This window comes from Silurus meridionalis, chromosome 12, assembly GCF_014805685.1.
Source record: "Silurus meridionalis isolate SWU-2019-XX chromosome 12, ASM1480568v1, whole genome shotgun sequence".
Lineage (NCBI taxonomy): Eukaryota > Metazoa > Chordata > Actinopteri > Siluriformes > Siluridae > Silurus > Silurus meridionalis.
Genome location: NC_060895.1, coordinates 3,244,099 through 3,260,213, shown reverse-complemented (window position 1 = coordinate 3,260,213; position 16,115 = coordinate 3,244,099). Strand labels below are relative to the sequence as shown.

The following is a 16,115-nucleotide window of genomic DNA, read 5'->3' as shown; positions in this document are numbered from 1 at the left end:
GGAGCAAGTGGAGAAGAGCCTGGAGAGGTGGAGGTATGCGCTGGAGAGAAGGGGAATGAAAGTCAGTAGGAGTAAGACAGAGTACATGTGTGTGAATGAGAGGGAGGGCAGTGGAGGGGTGCGGCTGCAGGGAGAAGAGGTGGAGGAGTTTAGGTAACTGGGGTCAACAGTGCAAAGTAATGGAGAATGTGTTAGAGAAGTAAAGAAAAGAGTGCAGGGTGGAGTGGGTGGAGAAAAGTGATGTGGATGTGGTGAGGAAAGACATGCAGGTAGTTGGTTTGAAAGAGGCAGATCTAAAGAAAAGGGGGAATGGAGAAGGATGATTCGCTGTGGCGACCCCTAGTGGGAGCAGCCGAAAGAGAAGAAGAAGAGTGAATAAATGGGACTGAGTTCCGGGATGAATGGATTTGTGGCTCTTTCTTACATGCGTTGGTGGTATAGTGGTGAGCATAGCTGCCTTCCAAGCAGTTGACCGGGTTCGATTCCCGGCCAACGCAGCTCTAAGGTTTTCTTTCTAAACAAAATTCAGTTTAATTTGTAGATTTGTTTAAATATGTAAAAGGACAGTGTACATGGTTAAAAAAACAATGTTTCTTTACAGTCTGTTTACAGAATTAAATAGATGTATAGATATAGATTTATAAATGCGTCCATGTAAGTTTATCACTAATTAATAAACCAGTGAGAATGGCAAATGAAAAACTCCTTTTGAGACCTTATTTAGACTAAAATTAATATAAACAGTCTGCTACAATGGTTCACAATCACCAGGAACAGTTTCACGCTCGAGTCTAAATCAATGAACAGTTGAGAACCTCAGCAGAAAAACTAGAATGAATGGATGTTCAGTGTCACCCAGATGAGTACAGGTTTCCTTTGGAGTTTGGGTCCTCTCAAGGTTTTGCCTTGCTACTCTCACCACAGGCTCAATAATTAGGGATCAACCTCTAGGGACTAATTTATAAATGCAATTAAATGAACATTTATATTGTGATCTACATATTCAGACGTTTTTTAGTTCTTTAAACTTGTGTTTTTGTAAATCCTGAATATATCCCAAACCAGTAAGCTGTGACCGAGTTCCCGAATGAGTATATTTATCACCACAGTATGTGAGGACTCGTGACTGTGAGTCTGACATGATTGTCTGCAACACTGGAGCCTTGCAGGGAATGGTCCTAGCCCCTTTTCTCTTCACCGTCTACACTGCAGACTTCATGTTTAGTTTAGCAACCTATCACCTGCAGAAGTTCTCTGATGACTCTGCCATCATCAGTCTGATCATGGATGATGATGACAGAGGACAGAGGACTTATACAGAACTTTGTGGACTGGTGCCAACAGAGCTGCCTCCAGACAAATGCGGGGAAAACCAAAGAACTGGTGCTGGATTTCCGAAGGCACAAACACACTTCATTACCACCAGTGAACATTCAGGGGAAGGACATTGTGAGAGTGGACTCTTACAAATAACTGGATGTTTACCTAAACAACAAACTGAACTGGACAGACAACACTGAGGCAATTTATAAGAAAGGGCAGAGCAGACTTTTTCTGCTGAGGAGAATAAGGTCTTCTGGAGTGCAAAGAGTGCTACTGAAGACCTTTTTTGACTTTGTGGTGGCGTCAGCCATATTCCATGGTGTGGTCTGCTGGGACAGCAGCATCTCTACTGCAGACAGGAAGAGACTGGACAAGCTGATCAGGAAGGCCAGCTCAGTCCCGGGGATTCCCCTGGACACTGTACAGGAGGTGGGAGAAAGAAGGATGGTAGCAAAACTATCATCATTACTGGAGAACGCCTTTCACCCCCTGTATGAAACCGTTTCATCATTGAGCAGCTCCTTCAGTGACAGAAGGTCTTTTCTCCCTGCTTCTATTAGACTTTACAATCAAAGCTGCTCCCAGTGAACCAGTCACAAAAATACACACTGTTATTACTGTTTAACTGTGTATTAATACTACCTGTGTGCAATACATGCAATACCACCTGTGTGCAATTTTACCTGCAATACATACTTTTTCCTTATTTGTATTTATACATTGTGTTGTGTATATACTTGTTTACTATAGTATGTGTCTATTCTTTTATATATTTGCATATTTTTTTTTTTTTCTCTTTGCTGCTGTAACAAAGATATTTCCCCACTGTGGGATGAATGAAGGTATATCTCTTCTTATTTTATCTTATCTTATCTTATCTTATCTTATCTTATCTTATCTTATCTTATCTTATCTCATCAAATATCGGCTCTGAGCCCTTTTCTGTTTGCAGTGGTGATGGACAGGTTAACAGATGAGGTCAGACAGGTGTCTCCATGGACTATGATGTTTGTGGATGATATTGTGATTTGTGGTGGGAGCAGGTGGAGAAGAGCCTGGAGAGGTGGAGGTACGTGCTGGAGAGAAGGGGAATGAAAGTCAGTAGGAGTAAGACAGAGTGCATGTGTGTGAATGGCGGGGTGAGTGGAGGGGAGCGGTCGCAGGGAGAAGAGGTGGAGGAGTTTAGGTAACTGGGGTCAACAGTGCAAAGTAATGGAGAGTGTGTTAGAGAAGTGAAGAAAAGGGTGCAGGGTGGAGTGGGTGGAGAAGAGTGATGTGGATAGGGTGAGGGACGGCAGATGTAGAGGACAGGGTGGAATGGAGAAGGATGATCCACTGTGGCGACCCCTAATGGGAGCAGCCGAAAGAGAAGAAAATTAATGAAAAAATGAGAATGAGTTCCGGAATGAATGGATTTGTCATGTCTTTCACATGTGTTGGTGGTATAGTGGTGAGCATAGCTGCCTTCCAAGCAGTTGACCCGGGTTCGATTCCCGGCCAACGCAGATCTAATCTTTCTTGGCTAAAACAAAATTCAGTTTGATTTGTAGATTTGTTTAATTCTGTAAAAGGACAGTGTACATAGTTTAAAGAAAAAGTCTCTTTACAGAATTAAATAGATGTATAGATATAGATTTATAAATGTGTCCATGTAAGTTTATCACTAATTAATGAACCAGTGAAAATGGCAAATGAAAAACTCCTTTTGAGACCTTATTTAGACTGAAATTAATATAAACAGTCTGCTACAATGGTTCACAATCACCATGAACAGTTTCACGCTCGTGTCTAAATCAATGAACAGTTGAGAACCTCAGCAGAAAAACTAGAATGAATGGACGTTCAGTGTCACCCAGATGAGTACAGGTTTCCTTTGGAGTTTGGGTCCTTTCAAGGTTTTGCCTTGCTACTCTCACCACTGGCTCAATAATTAGGGATCAACCTATAGGGACTAATTTATAAATGCAATTAAATTAACATTTATATTTGTGATCTACATATTCAGACGTTTTTTAGTTCTTTAAACTTGTGTTTTTGTAAATCCTGAATATATCCCAAACCAGTAAGCTGTGACCGAGTTCCCGGATGAGTGTATTTATCACCACAGTATGTGGGGACTCGTGACTATTTTTCTCTTTGCTGCTGTAACAAAGATATTTCCCCACTGTGGGACGAATGAAGGTATATCTTATCTTATCTTATCTTATCTTATCTTATCTTATCTTATCTTATCTTATCTTATCTTATCTCATCAAATATCGGCTCTGAGCCCTTTCCTGTTTGCAGTGGTGATGGACAGGTTAACAGACGAGGTCAGACAGGTGTCTCCATGGACTATGATGTTTGTGGATGATATTGTGATTTGTGGTGGGAGCAGGTGGAGAAGAGCCTGGAGAGGTGGAGGTACGTGCTGGAGAGAAGGGGAATGAAAGTCAGTAGGAGTAAGACAGAGTGCATGTGTGTGAATGGCGGGGTGAGTGGAGGGGAGCGGTCGAGGAGAAGAGGTGGAGGAGTTTAGGTAACTGGGGTCAACAGTGCAAAGTAATGGAGAGTGTGTTAGAGAAGTGAAGAAAAGGGTGCAAGGTGGAGTGGGTGGAGAAGAGTGATGTGGATGTGGTGAGGGAGGAAATGCATGCAGTTGGTTTGAAAGAGGCAGATGTAGAGGACAGGGTGGAATGGAGAAGGATGATCCGCTGTGGCGACCCCTAATGGGAGCAGCCGAAAGAGAAGAAAATTAATGAAAAAATGAGACTGAGTTCCGAAAAGAATGGATTTGCCATGTCACTCACATGCGTTGGTGGTATAGTGGTGAGCATAGCTGCCTTCCAAGCAGTTGACCCGGGTTCGATTCCCGGCCAACGCAGATCTAATCTTTCTTGGCTAAAACAAAATTCAGTTTGATTTGTAGATTTGTTTAATTCTGTAAAAGGACAGTGTACATAGTTTAAAGAAAAAGTCTCTTTACAGAATTAAATAGATGTATAGATATAGATTTATAAATGTGTCCATATAAGTTTATCACTAATTAATAAACCAGTGAAAATGGCAAATGAAAAACTCCTTTTGAGACCTTATTTAGACTGAAATTAATATAAACAGTCTGCTACAATGGTTCACAATCACCATGAACAGTTTCACGCTCGTGTCTAAATCAATGAACAGTTGAGAACCTCAGCAGAAAAACTAGAATGAATGGACGTTCAGTGTCACCCAGATGAGTACAGGTTTCCTTTGGAGTTTGGGTCCTTTCAAGGTTTTGCCTTGCTACTCTCACCACTGGCTCAATAATTAGGGATCAACCTATAGGGACTAATTTATAAATGCAATTAAATGAACATTTATATTTGTGATCTACATATTCAGACGTTTTTTAGTTCTTTAAACTTGTGTTTTTGTAAATCCTGAATATATCCCAAACCAGTAAGCTGTGACCGAGTTCCCGGATGAGTGTATTTATCACCACAGTATGTGGGGACTCGTGACTATTTTTCTCTTTGCTGCTGTAACAAAGATATTTCCCCACTGTGGGACGAATGAAGGTATATCTTATCTTATCTTATCTTATCTTATCTTATCTTATCTTATCTTATCTTATCTCATCAAATATCGGCTCTGAGCCCTTTCCTGTTTGCAGTGGTGATGGACAGGTTAACAGACGAGGTCAGACAGGTGTCTCCATGGACTATGATGTTTGTGGATGATATTGTGATTTGTGGTGGGAGCAGGTGGAGAAGAGCCTGGAGAGGTGAAGGTACGTGCTGGAGAGAAGGGGAATGAAAGTCAGTAGGAGTAAGACAGAGTGCATGTGTGTGAATGGCGGGGTGAGTGGAGGGGAGCGGTCGCAGGGAGAAGAGGTGGAGGAGTTTAGGTAACTGGGGTCAACAGTGCAAAGTAATGGAGAGTGTGTTAGAGAAGTGAAGAAAAGGGTGCAGGGTGGAGTGGGTGGAGAAGAGTGATGTGGATAGGGTGAGGGAGGACATGCATGCAGTTGGTTTGAAAGAGGCAGATGTAGAGGACAGGGTGGAATGGAGAAGGATGATCCACTGTGGCGACCCCTAATGGGAGCAGCCGAAAGAGAAGAAAATTAATGAAAAAATGAGAATGAGTTCCGGAATGAATGGATTTGTCATGTCTTTCACATGCGTTGGTGGTATAGTGGTGAGCATAGCTGCCTTCCAAGCAGTTGACCCGGGTTCGATTCCCGGCCAACGCAGATCTAATCTTTCTTGGCTAAAACAAAATTCAGTTTGATTTGTTTAATTCTGTAAAAGGACAGTGTACATAGTTTAAAAACAAAGTATCTTTACAGAATTAAATACATGTATAGATATAGATTTATAAATGAGTCCATGTAAGTTTATCACTAATTAATGAGCCAGTGAGAATGGCAAATGAAAAACTCCTTTTGAGACCTTATTTAGACTGAAATTAATATAAACAGTCTGCTACAATGGTTCACAATCACCATGAACAGTTTCACGCTCGAGTCTAAATCAATGAACAGTTGAGAACCTCAGCAGAAAAACTAGAATGAATGGACGTTCAGTGTCACCCAGATGAGTACAGGTTTCCTTTGGAGTTTGGGTCCTCTCAAGGTTTTGCCTTGCTACTCTCACCACTGGCTCAATAATTAGGGATCAACCTCTAGGGACTAATTTATAAATGCAATTAAATGAACATTTATATTTGTGATCTACATATTCAGATGTTTTTTAGTTCTTTAAACTTGTGTTTCTGTAAATCCTGAATATATCCCAAACCAGTAAGCTGTGACCGAGTTCCCGGATGAGTGTATTTATCACCACAGTATGTGAGGACTCGTGACTGTGAGTCTGACATGATTGTCTGCAACACTGGAGCCCCGCAGGGAACGGTCCTAGCCCCTTTTCTCTTCACCGTCTACACTGCAGACTTCATGTTTAGTTTAGCAACCTATCACCCGCAGAAGTTCTCTAATGACTCTGCCATCATCAGTCTGATCACGGATGATGATGACAGAGAACAGAGGACTTATACAGAACTTTGTGGGCTGGTGCCATTGGAGCTGCCTCCAGATAAATGCGGGGAAAACCAAAGAACACACTTCATTACCACCAGTAAACATTCAGGGGAAGGACATTGTGAGAGTGGACTCTTACAAATAACTGGGTGTTCACCTAAACAACAAACTGGACTGGACACTGAGGCAATTTATAAAAGGGCAGAGCAGACTCTTTCTGCTGAGGAAACTAAGGTCTTTTGGAGTGCAAGGAGAGCTACTGAAGACCTTTTTTGACTCTGTGGTGGCCTCAGCCATATTCTATGGTGTGGTCTGCTGGGGCAGCAGCATCTCTACTGCAGACAGGAAGAGGCTGGACAAGCTGATCAGGAAGGCCAGCTCAGTCCCGGGGATTTCCCGGGACACTGTACAGGAGGTGGGAGAAGGGAGGATGGTAGCAAAACTATCATCATTGCTGGAGAACGCCTTTCACCCCCTGTATGAAACCGTTTCATCGTTGAGCAACTCCTTCAGTGACAGACTGTTACATCCTAAGTGTCTGAAGGAGCGTTACAGAAGGTCTTTTCTCCCTGCTGCTATTAGACTTAGAATCAAAGCTGCTCCCAGTGAACCAGTCACAATAATACACACTGTTATTACTGTTTAACTGTGTATTAATACTACCTGTGTGTCATCTCCAGGTCAAGATCCAGGTCATCTCCAGGTCAAGATCTCCAAATAACACTTCATGACTCTCTGCTCTCCCCTTCAGCCACTGCTCGTAACCTTGGGGTAACTATAGACAATGAACTGTCCTTCTTCCCACATGTCACTAATGTTGCTCGTTCTTGTCAATTTCTTCTCTATAACATCCGAAGGATTCTACCATTTCTGTCCATACAGGCTGCCCAGGTGCTTGTTCAGTCTCTTGTCATTTCAAGACTTGACTACTGCAACTCTCTGCAGGCAGGTCTTCCCCTGAACGCTATTCGTCCACTGCAAATGATCCAAAACGCAGCTGCATGACTTGTGTTCAATCAGCCCAAGTTCTCCCACACCACCCCACTGCTGCTCCTCCACTGCTTTCAGTAGCTGCACGTATCAGATTCAAAACACTGATGCTTGCCTACAAGGCCAAAAATGGACCAGCACCATCTTACCTCAGTGACCTTATCACATCTCGCACTGCACCACACTGTCTGAGATCCTCCAGCACTGCTCGACTGGTACCTCCTTCTCTCAGAATGAGAGGTAAGTACACCTCAAGGCTCTTCTTTGTTCTGGCACCGAGGTGGTGGAATGAACTTTCCCTTGATGTCCGTACAGCAGAGTCCCTGACTATGTTCAAGCGATGACTGAAGACCTACCTCTTCCTGAAATACTTAAATTAGCACTTCCAAGCTTGTAGAATTCAAGGGTTATATTTATATTAAGTTTGTAATCTTGCGTACCAGTGTTGATTTATTCATTACTAGAGACTCTAGCTCTCTCTTGGCTCAGGTCTTATTTGACTGATCGCTATCAGTTTGTTGATGTAAATGGTGAGTTCTCCACACTCTATGAGGTAAAGTTTGGTGTTCCTCAAGGATCTGTCTTAGGCCCACTGCTTTTCTCTTTATATATGCTGCCTCTTGGTGAAATCATTCATAAACATGGGATTCGCTTCCATTGCTATGCTGATGACACACAGCTGTATATTTCAGCAAAGCCAGATGAGCGAGATCAGCTTAACAATGTTGAGAAGTGTGTAAAGGACATTAGACAGTGGATGCTTAATAACTTTCTTCTGCTCAACTCAGATAAGACGGAAGTACTTTTACTAGGACCACATGCAGCTAGAAGTAAACTTTCCAATTACGTAGCATCTCTGGATGGTGTTTCTGTTTCAGCGTGTCTGGCTGTCAAAGACCTTGGTGTGATTATTGACCCGAGTCTTTCCTTTGAGTCTCACGTGAATAATATTACCAGGATCGCCTTTTTTCACCTTAGAAATATTGCTAAAATTAGAAATATGATGTCGTTACAGGATGCAGAAAAACTAGTTCATGCTTTTGTTACTTCTAGATTAGACTACTGTAACGCTTTACTGTCTGGGTGTGCGAGTAAGTGCATAAATAAGCTTCAGTTAGTTCAGAATGCAGCAGCAAGAGTCCTCACTAGATCTAGAAAATATGACCACATCACCCCTGTTTTAATTAATCTACACTGGCTCCCAATCAAATCTCGCATTGATTATAAAATAATACTACTGACGTATAAAGCACTTAACAATCTCGCACCGCAGTATCTGAGTGAACTTCTGTACCAGTATGATCCTCCACGCCTACTTAGATCAAAAGGTGCTGGCTATCTGTTGGTTCCTTAAATAATGAAGACTACAGCAGGGGGCAGATCTTTCTCTTATAAAGCCCCACAGTTATGGAACAGCCTTCCAACCAGTGTTCGGGACTCGGACACAGTCTCAGTGTTCAAGTCAAGGTTGAAAACTTATTTTTTTAGTCAAGCCTTTTATCAGTAGGTTTTTCTTAGGTAAAGGCTCAGATCTCGAGGGAGCATTGATATAGAGTTTTTGGTGAACTGGTATATTTGTATGCTGTCGTCCCCTCACATTCACACGTTCACTCAGGTCTGTTGACGGTGGTGTGGTGGGTCGTCTCTTATCCCAGAGATCCCTCATGTCTGTGTTACCTTCTGGTTCTCTCTTTTAGTTATGCTGCCATAGCGAGTATTGCTGGAGTCCAAACTGCACAGTGACATTAACTTTCATACACCAATAGGGACACTTAATAATCCATATCCTTCTCTTCCCGTCTCCCTCTCTCTCTCGCTCTCTCTCTCTCTCTCTCTCTCTCTCTCTCGGTCGAGTTAAACATGCTCCTGAGGATCCAGTGACCACTGTTCCTGCCCCTCTCCCCTCCGTGGATCTTCACACTTCTGTGCAGCTTGGGACGGTCTCTCATCAACACCTTGTACGTCCGGAGTAGAACGGGTGCTTTGAGGATGGATTGGACTGTAGTTGGTGTCGGCGGTCTGCTGCACTGACTCGGGAGTGCAGTTTGCTTCTGATCGTCATCACTGTACCCCGCAGCATTGTATATCTGCTTCAATTGGGCATTTGGTGCAACCCAGATGAGGATGGGTTCCCTCTTGAGTCTGGTTCCTCTCAAGGTTTCTTCCTTATGCCATCTCGGGGAGTTTTTCCTAGCCACAGTTGCTCATCAGGGACAAACTTACTTACAAAGAACATATTTACGTTTAATCACCACATTATCTGTGTAAAGCTGCTTTGAGACAATGTTCATTGTTAAAAGTGCTATACAAATAAAAATGAATTGAAATGAATTGAATTGAGACTCAAAGCACTTTTGTACGTCGCTCTGGATAAGGGCGTCTGCTAAATGCCGCAAATGTAAATGTAAATGTAAATGTAAATATTACCTGCATTACTTGCAATACCACCTGTGTGCAATACTACCTGCAATACATACTTTTTCCTTATTTGTATTTATACATTGTGTTGTGTATATACTTGTTTACTATAGTATGTGTCTATTCTTTTATATATTTGCATTTTTTTTTTTCTCTCTTTGCTGCTGTAACAAAGATATTTCCCCACTGTGGGACGAATAAAGGTATATCTTATCTTATCTTATCTTATCTTATCTTATGACGAAAAATATTCATAAATAATCTTCATATTTAAGCTGCTGTTCTGGTATTGTATGAGGAAGTCAGGTGTGTCAGAGAATTATGTGAGGGTGGTGCAGGTATGATGTATGAGGACAGTGTGACAGCAGTGAAGTGTGCAGTAGGAACGACAGACTGGTTCAAGGTGAAGGTTGGATTGCATCAAGGATCGGCTCTAAACCCTTTCCTGTTTGCATTGGTGATGAACAGGTTGACAGACAAGGTCAGACAGGTGTCTTCATGGACTATGATGTTTGTGGATGATATTGTGATTTGTGGTGAGAGTAGGGAGCAGGTGAAGAAAAGCCGGGAGAGGTGGAGGTACATGCTAGAGAGAAGGGGAATAAAAGTCAGTAGGAGTAAGACAGAGTATGTGTGTGAATTAGAAGGAGGGCAGTGGAGGGGAGCGGTTGCAGGGAGAAGAGGTGGAGGAGTTTAGGTAACTGGGGTCAACAGTGCAAAGTAATGGAGACTGTGTTAGAGAAGTGAAGAAAAGAGTGAAGGATGGAGTGGGTGGAGACGAGTGATGTGGATGTGGTGAGGGAAGACAAGCAGGTAGTTAGTTTGAAAGAGGCAGATGTAGAGGACAGGGGTGAATGGAGACGGATGATCCACTGTGGCAACCCCTAATGGGAGCAACCGAAAGAGAAGAAAAAGAATGAAAAAATGGGACTGAATTCAGGGATGAATTGATTTGTCAGATGCTTCTCACATGCGTTGGTGGTATAGTGGTGAGCATAGCTGCCTTCCAAGCAGTTGACCCGGGTTCGATTCCCGGCCAACGCAGCTCAAATTTCTTTTTCTAAACAAAATTCAGTTTGATTTGTAGATTTGTTTAATTCTGTAAAAGGACAGTGTACATTGTTAAAAAAACAATGTTTCTTTACAGTCTGTTTACAGAATTAAATAGATATATAGATATAGATTTATAAATGCGTTCATGTAAGTTTATCACTAATTAATGAACCAGTGAAAATGGCAAATGAAAAACTCCTTTTGAGACCTTATTTAGACTGAAATTAATATAAACAGTCTTCTACAATGGTTTACAATCACCATGAACAGTTTCACACTCGAGTCTAAATCAGTGAACAGTTGAGAACCTCGGCAGAAAAACTAGAATGAATGGACGTTCAGTGTCACCCAGATAAGTACAGGTTTCCTTTGGAGTTTGGATCCTCTCAAGGTTATGCCTTGCTACTCTTACGACTGGCTCAATCATTAGGAATAAACCTATAGGGACTAATTTATAAATGCAATTAAATGAACATTTATATTTGTGATCTATATATTCAGACGTTTTTAAGTTCTATAGTTCTTGTATTCCTGAATATATCCCAAAACAGTAAGCTGTGACCGAGTTCCCGGATGAGTGTATTTATCACCACAGTATGTGAGGACTTGTGACTGTGAGTCTGACATGATTGTCTGCAACACTGGAGCCCCGCAGGGAACGGTTTTAGCCCGTTTCTCTTCACCGTCTACACTGCAGACTTCATGTTTAGCTCAGCAACCTGTCACCTGCAGAAGTTCTCTGATGACTCTGCCATCGTCGGTCTGATCACGGATGATGATGACAGGGAGTACAGAGGACTTATACAGAACTTTGTGGACTGGTTCCAATGGAGCTGCCTCCAGATAAATGCGGGGAAAACCAAAGAACTGGTGGTGGATTTCCGTAGGCACAAACACACTTCATTACCACCAGTGAACATTCAGGGGAAGGACATTGTGAGAGTGGACTCTTACAAATACCTGGGTGTTCACCTTAACAACAAACTGGACTGGACAGACAACACTGAGGCAATTTATAAGAAAGGGCAGAGCAGACTCTTTCTGCTGAGAAAACTATGGTCTTTTGGAGTGCAAGGAGAGCTACTGAAGACCTGTTTTGACTTTGTGGTGGCCTCAGCCATATTCTATGGTGTGGTCTGCTGGGGCAGCAGCGTCTCTACTGCAGACAGGAAGAGACTGGACAAGCTGATCAGGAAGGCCAGCTCAGTCCCAGGGATTCCCCTGGACACTGTACAGGAGGTGGGAGAAAGGAGGATGGTAGCAAAACTATCATCATTGCTGGAGAACTCCTTTCACCCCCTGTATGAAACCGTTTCATCATTGAGCAGCTCCTTCAGTAACGGACTGTTACATTCTAAGTGTCTGAAGGAGCGATACAGAAGGTCTTTTCTCCCTGCTGCTATTAGACTTTACAATCAAAGCTGCTCCCAGTGAACCAGTCACAATAATACACACTGTTATTACTGTTTAACTGTATGTGAATTGGGGGCAGTGGAGTTGCAGATGATCCGCTGTGGCGACCCCTAATGAGAGTAGCCAAAAGAGAAGAAGAAGGAGGAATAAATGAGACTGAGTTCCGGGATGAATAGATTTGTCAGGTGTTTCTCACATGCGTTGGTGGTATAGTGGTGAGCATAGCTGCCTTCCAAGCAGTTGACCCGGGTTCGATTCCCGGCCAACGCAGCTCTAATTTTTTTTTCTAAACAAAATTCAGTTTGATTTGTAGATTTGTTTAATTCTGTAAAAGGACAGTGTACATTGTTAAAAAACAATGTTTCTTTACAGTCTCTTTACAGAATTAAATAGATGTATAGATATAGATTTATAAATGCGTCCATGTAAGTTTATCACTAATTACTGAGCCAGTGAGAATGACAAATAAAAAACTCCTTTTGAGACCTTATTTAGACTGAAATTAATATAAACAGTCTGCTACAATGGTTCACAATCACCATGAACAGTTTCACACTCGAGTCTAAATCAGTGAACAGTTGCGAACCTCGGCAGAAAAACTAGAATGAATGGACGTTCAGTATCACCCAGATGAGTACAGGTTTCCTTTGGATCCTCTCAAGGTTTTCTGGTCATGGGGTTTCAGAGAGTTTTGCGTTGCTACTCTCGTCACTGGCTCAATCATTAGGGATAAACCTCTAGTGACCGAGTTCCCGGATGAATGTATTTATCACATCTCCCCTCCATGCGTTGGTGGTATAGTGGTGAGCATAGCTGCCTTCCAAGCAGTTGACCCGGGTTCGATTCCCGGCCAACGCAGAACAATTTATTTTTGGAGCAGCAAAATTTAATAAATTTGGAATCGTTGAGCGTTTTTTTTTAACAATAGACAATATTTCCTTTTCAGAATTAAATAGACCACAATTATAAATGTTACATTTATAAAGTTGTCCCTATAGCTTTATCCCTAATGATTGAGCCAGTGTTAGGAGTGGCAAAGGAAAAACTCCCTGAGACCTCATGAGGAAAAAATCTTGAGAGGAACCAAACTCCAAATGAAACCCTGTCTTCATCTGGGTGACACCAAACGTCCATTCATTAAAGATTCATCATTGCTGAGTTTATCAACTGTTCACTGACAGAGACTCGAGTGGTTTCGTGGTGATTGTAACTCTAAGACTTCGTAGCAGACAATCCTAATCCTTCTTCATGATTTTTGAGTTTAATCCTCCACATTGGATCTTTTTTTTAAGAAAGGCTGAAATCTAACTTTATTCGGGGCTGGAAGTAAATGTGCATTATAATGAACTATATTATGTTAAAATTGAACTTGGAAACAGTTATTTTCTATTTCGAAATAAATAGAAAACACGACTGTAATCTGAATAACGAAAAAGAAAGTTCTACTTTAAAGGTTTTCTATTTTGGCTAAAATGTATAGCTAGTACAATATAAACCTAAATACAGTCCCATTTATAGAACAGAATTCTCTGAATTCAGAATAGTCTGAAACCAGACCAATGCTTTGGGGACACCGAGATCAATGGTGTCTTCTCTGTCTCAGTGGTAAAGCCGCCATGGCTGAATTTTGAAACAGTTGACCCTGGTTTGATTCTTGGACAACCCAGAATTTTTAAGAAAAACTCTTTATAACTGGTATCAAAGGATGATGTAAAACTGGATCTCTTCTACTTTGGGTTCTCCTAGATCTGTGTTGGTGGTATAGTGGTGAGCCTACCAAGAAGTTGACCAGGGTTTAAGTCCTGGCGAACGCAGAACCTTTCCCCATACATCAACTCCATTAAAGGGACTTTATATTATTTTCTATCATCTCTTTCTTTCTCTCAATCTTTTTCTGTTCTCGTCTTTCTTTTCTTTCTTACATCAAACACCATTGTTTCTCACAGCAAACTCTATCACGCCAGCATTTCTTTGCTGTTATTCTTCTTCTTTGTTTTTGCTCTTCTTAAGTTCCTTGGATCATGAAATGGAGCAAATAGAGCAAATCTTCATGTCCCTGCTATCTATAGAACTGGCCTGGGAACAAAGTCGAGCAAAGCCCTCCAGCTCCACTGCGTTCAGAGTCTCTGACACACACACACACACACACACAAACACGCATGCTGTTTAACTCAGCGTTGGTTTAATAACAGACTGTTTGTACATAAGGAATGTATGTACACTATCGTTGAGAGCTTAATAAATATTTAATACAAACACTATGGGACAAAATGATATGGCTGAACTCTCACACACTCACTCTCACACACTCACTCACTCTCACACACTCTCACACACTCACACACACACTCACACACACTCTCTCACACACACTCTCACACACACTCTCACACACTCTGAGCAGTCGTGTTTAATAAGAATCGTGTCACTCGGGCTGTCAGTGACCGCATCTGATTACATTTTCATAGGAACGGATTTCCTGTGTAACCCGTTATAAGTGTCGCTGAAAGTCACGGCGTAAACACTCCAGCTCACGTGGAGCTTCGGTCTGGCGGTCAAAGAGGAATCGTGAACGTCCTGACGTCTTGCGCTGCAAAATGTACAGGTTCGTCTTATGACTCCGTATTTAGCTCGAAAACGCTTTCTCCTGATGCTAACTCTAATCCCAACACTGATATGAGATATTGCACACACACACACACACACACACACTTAACACACACACACACTCACACACACAGGTAGATTATGGTTGTATCTGTTGGACCGACCACTCCATCATTCTTGATTGTCATGACGCAGTGTGGCTAGGTTACTCGATTTGAATATAGATCTATTTTTATTAATTTTAATTTTTACAAAATAAAGCTATTTGAATTTAAACAGCATGGTTTTCTTAAGAAAAAACACACTTCTCATTTTTTACTTTGTGCTAATGGCTAATTATAACAGCACAGTTTCTGTGTTTCGCACTTTGATAATTCTGTAGCCCTTTGATTACTGATGGCTCTTATTTACTGCTCCTGTTCTCCTAATACACATACACACACATAACACACACAGACACACACACACACACACACACACACACACACACACACCATACACAGAGGTTGGCTGAAACGAAGGCACTGTGCCGAGCTCTGATATGTCGCTGAGTTGGTCCCGCTGATCTGATTGGCTGTGCTGAGACTGGTCTCGCCCTCTCGGAGAGTGTGATTGTCTTGGAGGGTCTAAGCTTCGCTGGCCGTGCTGTTGCGATTCAGGTCTCGGATTCCCTGCAGGATCCGCTTCATGTGGCCCACCTTCGTTACACCCAGGTCCTGAGATAGATAAAGGACATGTACTGAATACCACTGAAGGATATTCTGTGGATATCTCACACACACACACACACACACACACACACACACACACTCACACCAAGCAGCTTACCTTGAGGTCCCTCCTCTCCAGGTGCACCAGTTCTGGTCCACGAACGTCGTGCCTGATGAAGATCTCTTTGTATTCTGAGAGACACAGCTGCTCCAACCAGCATGCCACTTCATCCACTCCCCATTGATTCACTACACACACACACACACACACACACACACACACACACACACACACACACACACACATGAAATTTGCATGAAAATATTTATTTCATTTAAATGAATTTACATTAAATGAATTTGATGTAAATCTAATAAAACTGGTCATTCTTTGCCAACTACAGGAAATTCAGAGGTAATAACGGAAATTTTAAGGTAAATCCAATTGTAAAGTAACTGGTAATTATTACTTAAATGTGATATAAATGGCAATTATGAGGTAAATCTGGTCATTCTAAAGGAACAATGAGGTACATAAGGACATTTCCTGTGTAATTAGTAATTCTTAGGTAACTACGGTTATTCAGAGGTAAATTTGTGGT

General features: G+C 41.9%; 1 protein-coding gene and 7 non-coding genes across 9 annotated transcripts in view; 7 read left to right on the top strand and 1 right to left on the bottom strand.

Annotated features, from left to right (window-relative positions):
* The first annotated feature begins 426 nt into the window (after positions 1 to 426).
* trnag-ucc lies at positions 427 to 497 on the top strand. Its single transcript has one exon. It is a non-coding gene; the product is annotated as a tRNA-Gly (tRNA).
* A 2,259-nt stretch (positions 498 to 2,756) lies between these two features.
* Positions 2,757 to 2,828, top strand: trnag-ucc. The gene has a single exon. It is a non-coding gene; the product is annotated as a tRNA-Gly (tRNA).
* Positions 2,829 to 4,114: 1,286 nt separating this feature from the next.
* On the top strand, positions 4,115 to 4,186 carry trnag-ucc. The gene has a single exon. It is a non-coding gene; the product is annotated as a tRNA-Gly (tRNA).
* A 1,278-nt stretch (positions 4,187 to 5,464) lies between these two features.
* Positions 5,465 to 5,536, top strand: trnag-ucc. Its single transcript has one exon. It is a non-coding gene; the product is annotated as a tRNA-Gly (tRNA).
* Positions 5,537 to 10,702: 5,166 nt separating this feature from the next.
* On the top strand, positions 10,703 to 10,774 carry trnag-ucc. The gene has a single exon. It is a non-coding gene; the product is annotated as a tRNA-Gly (tRNA).
* Positions 10,775 to 12,394: 1,620 nt separating this feature from the next.
* trnag-ucc lies at positions 12,395 to 12,466 on the top strand. Its single transcript has one exon. It is a non-coding gene; the product is annotated as a tRNA-Gly (tRNA).
* Positions 12,467 to 12,982: 516 nt separating this feature from the next.
* trnag-ucc lies at positions 12,983 to 13,054 on the top strand. The gene has a single exon. It is a non-coding gene; the product is annotated as a tRNA-Gly (tRNA).
* Positions 13,055 to 14,361: 1,307 nt separating this feature from the next.
* LOC124394147 (diacylglycerol kinase delta-like) overlaps positions 14,362 to 16,115 on the bottom strand; it is a 17,689-nt gene continuing 15,935 nt past the window's right edge. For both annotated transcript variants that reach the window (XM_046862248.1, XM_046862249.1), the window contains exons 29-30: positions 15,632 to 15,762; positions 14,362 to 15,519 (exon numbers count right to left, since the gene is read on the bottom strand). In XM_046862248.1, coding sequence (XP_046718204.1) covers positions 15,430 to 15,519; positions 15,632 to 15,762 — 221 coding nt within the window. In that variant the 3' untranslated portion in view covers positions 14,362 to 15,429. The remainder of the gene's footprint in view (positions 15,520 to 15,631; positions 15,763 to 16,115) is intronic.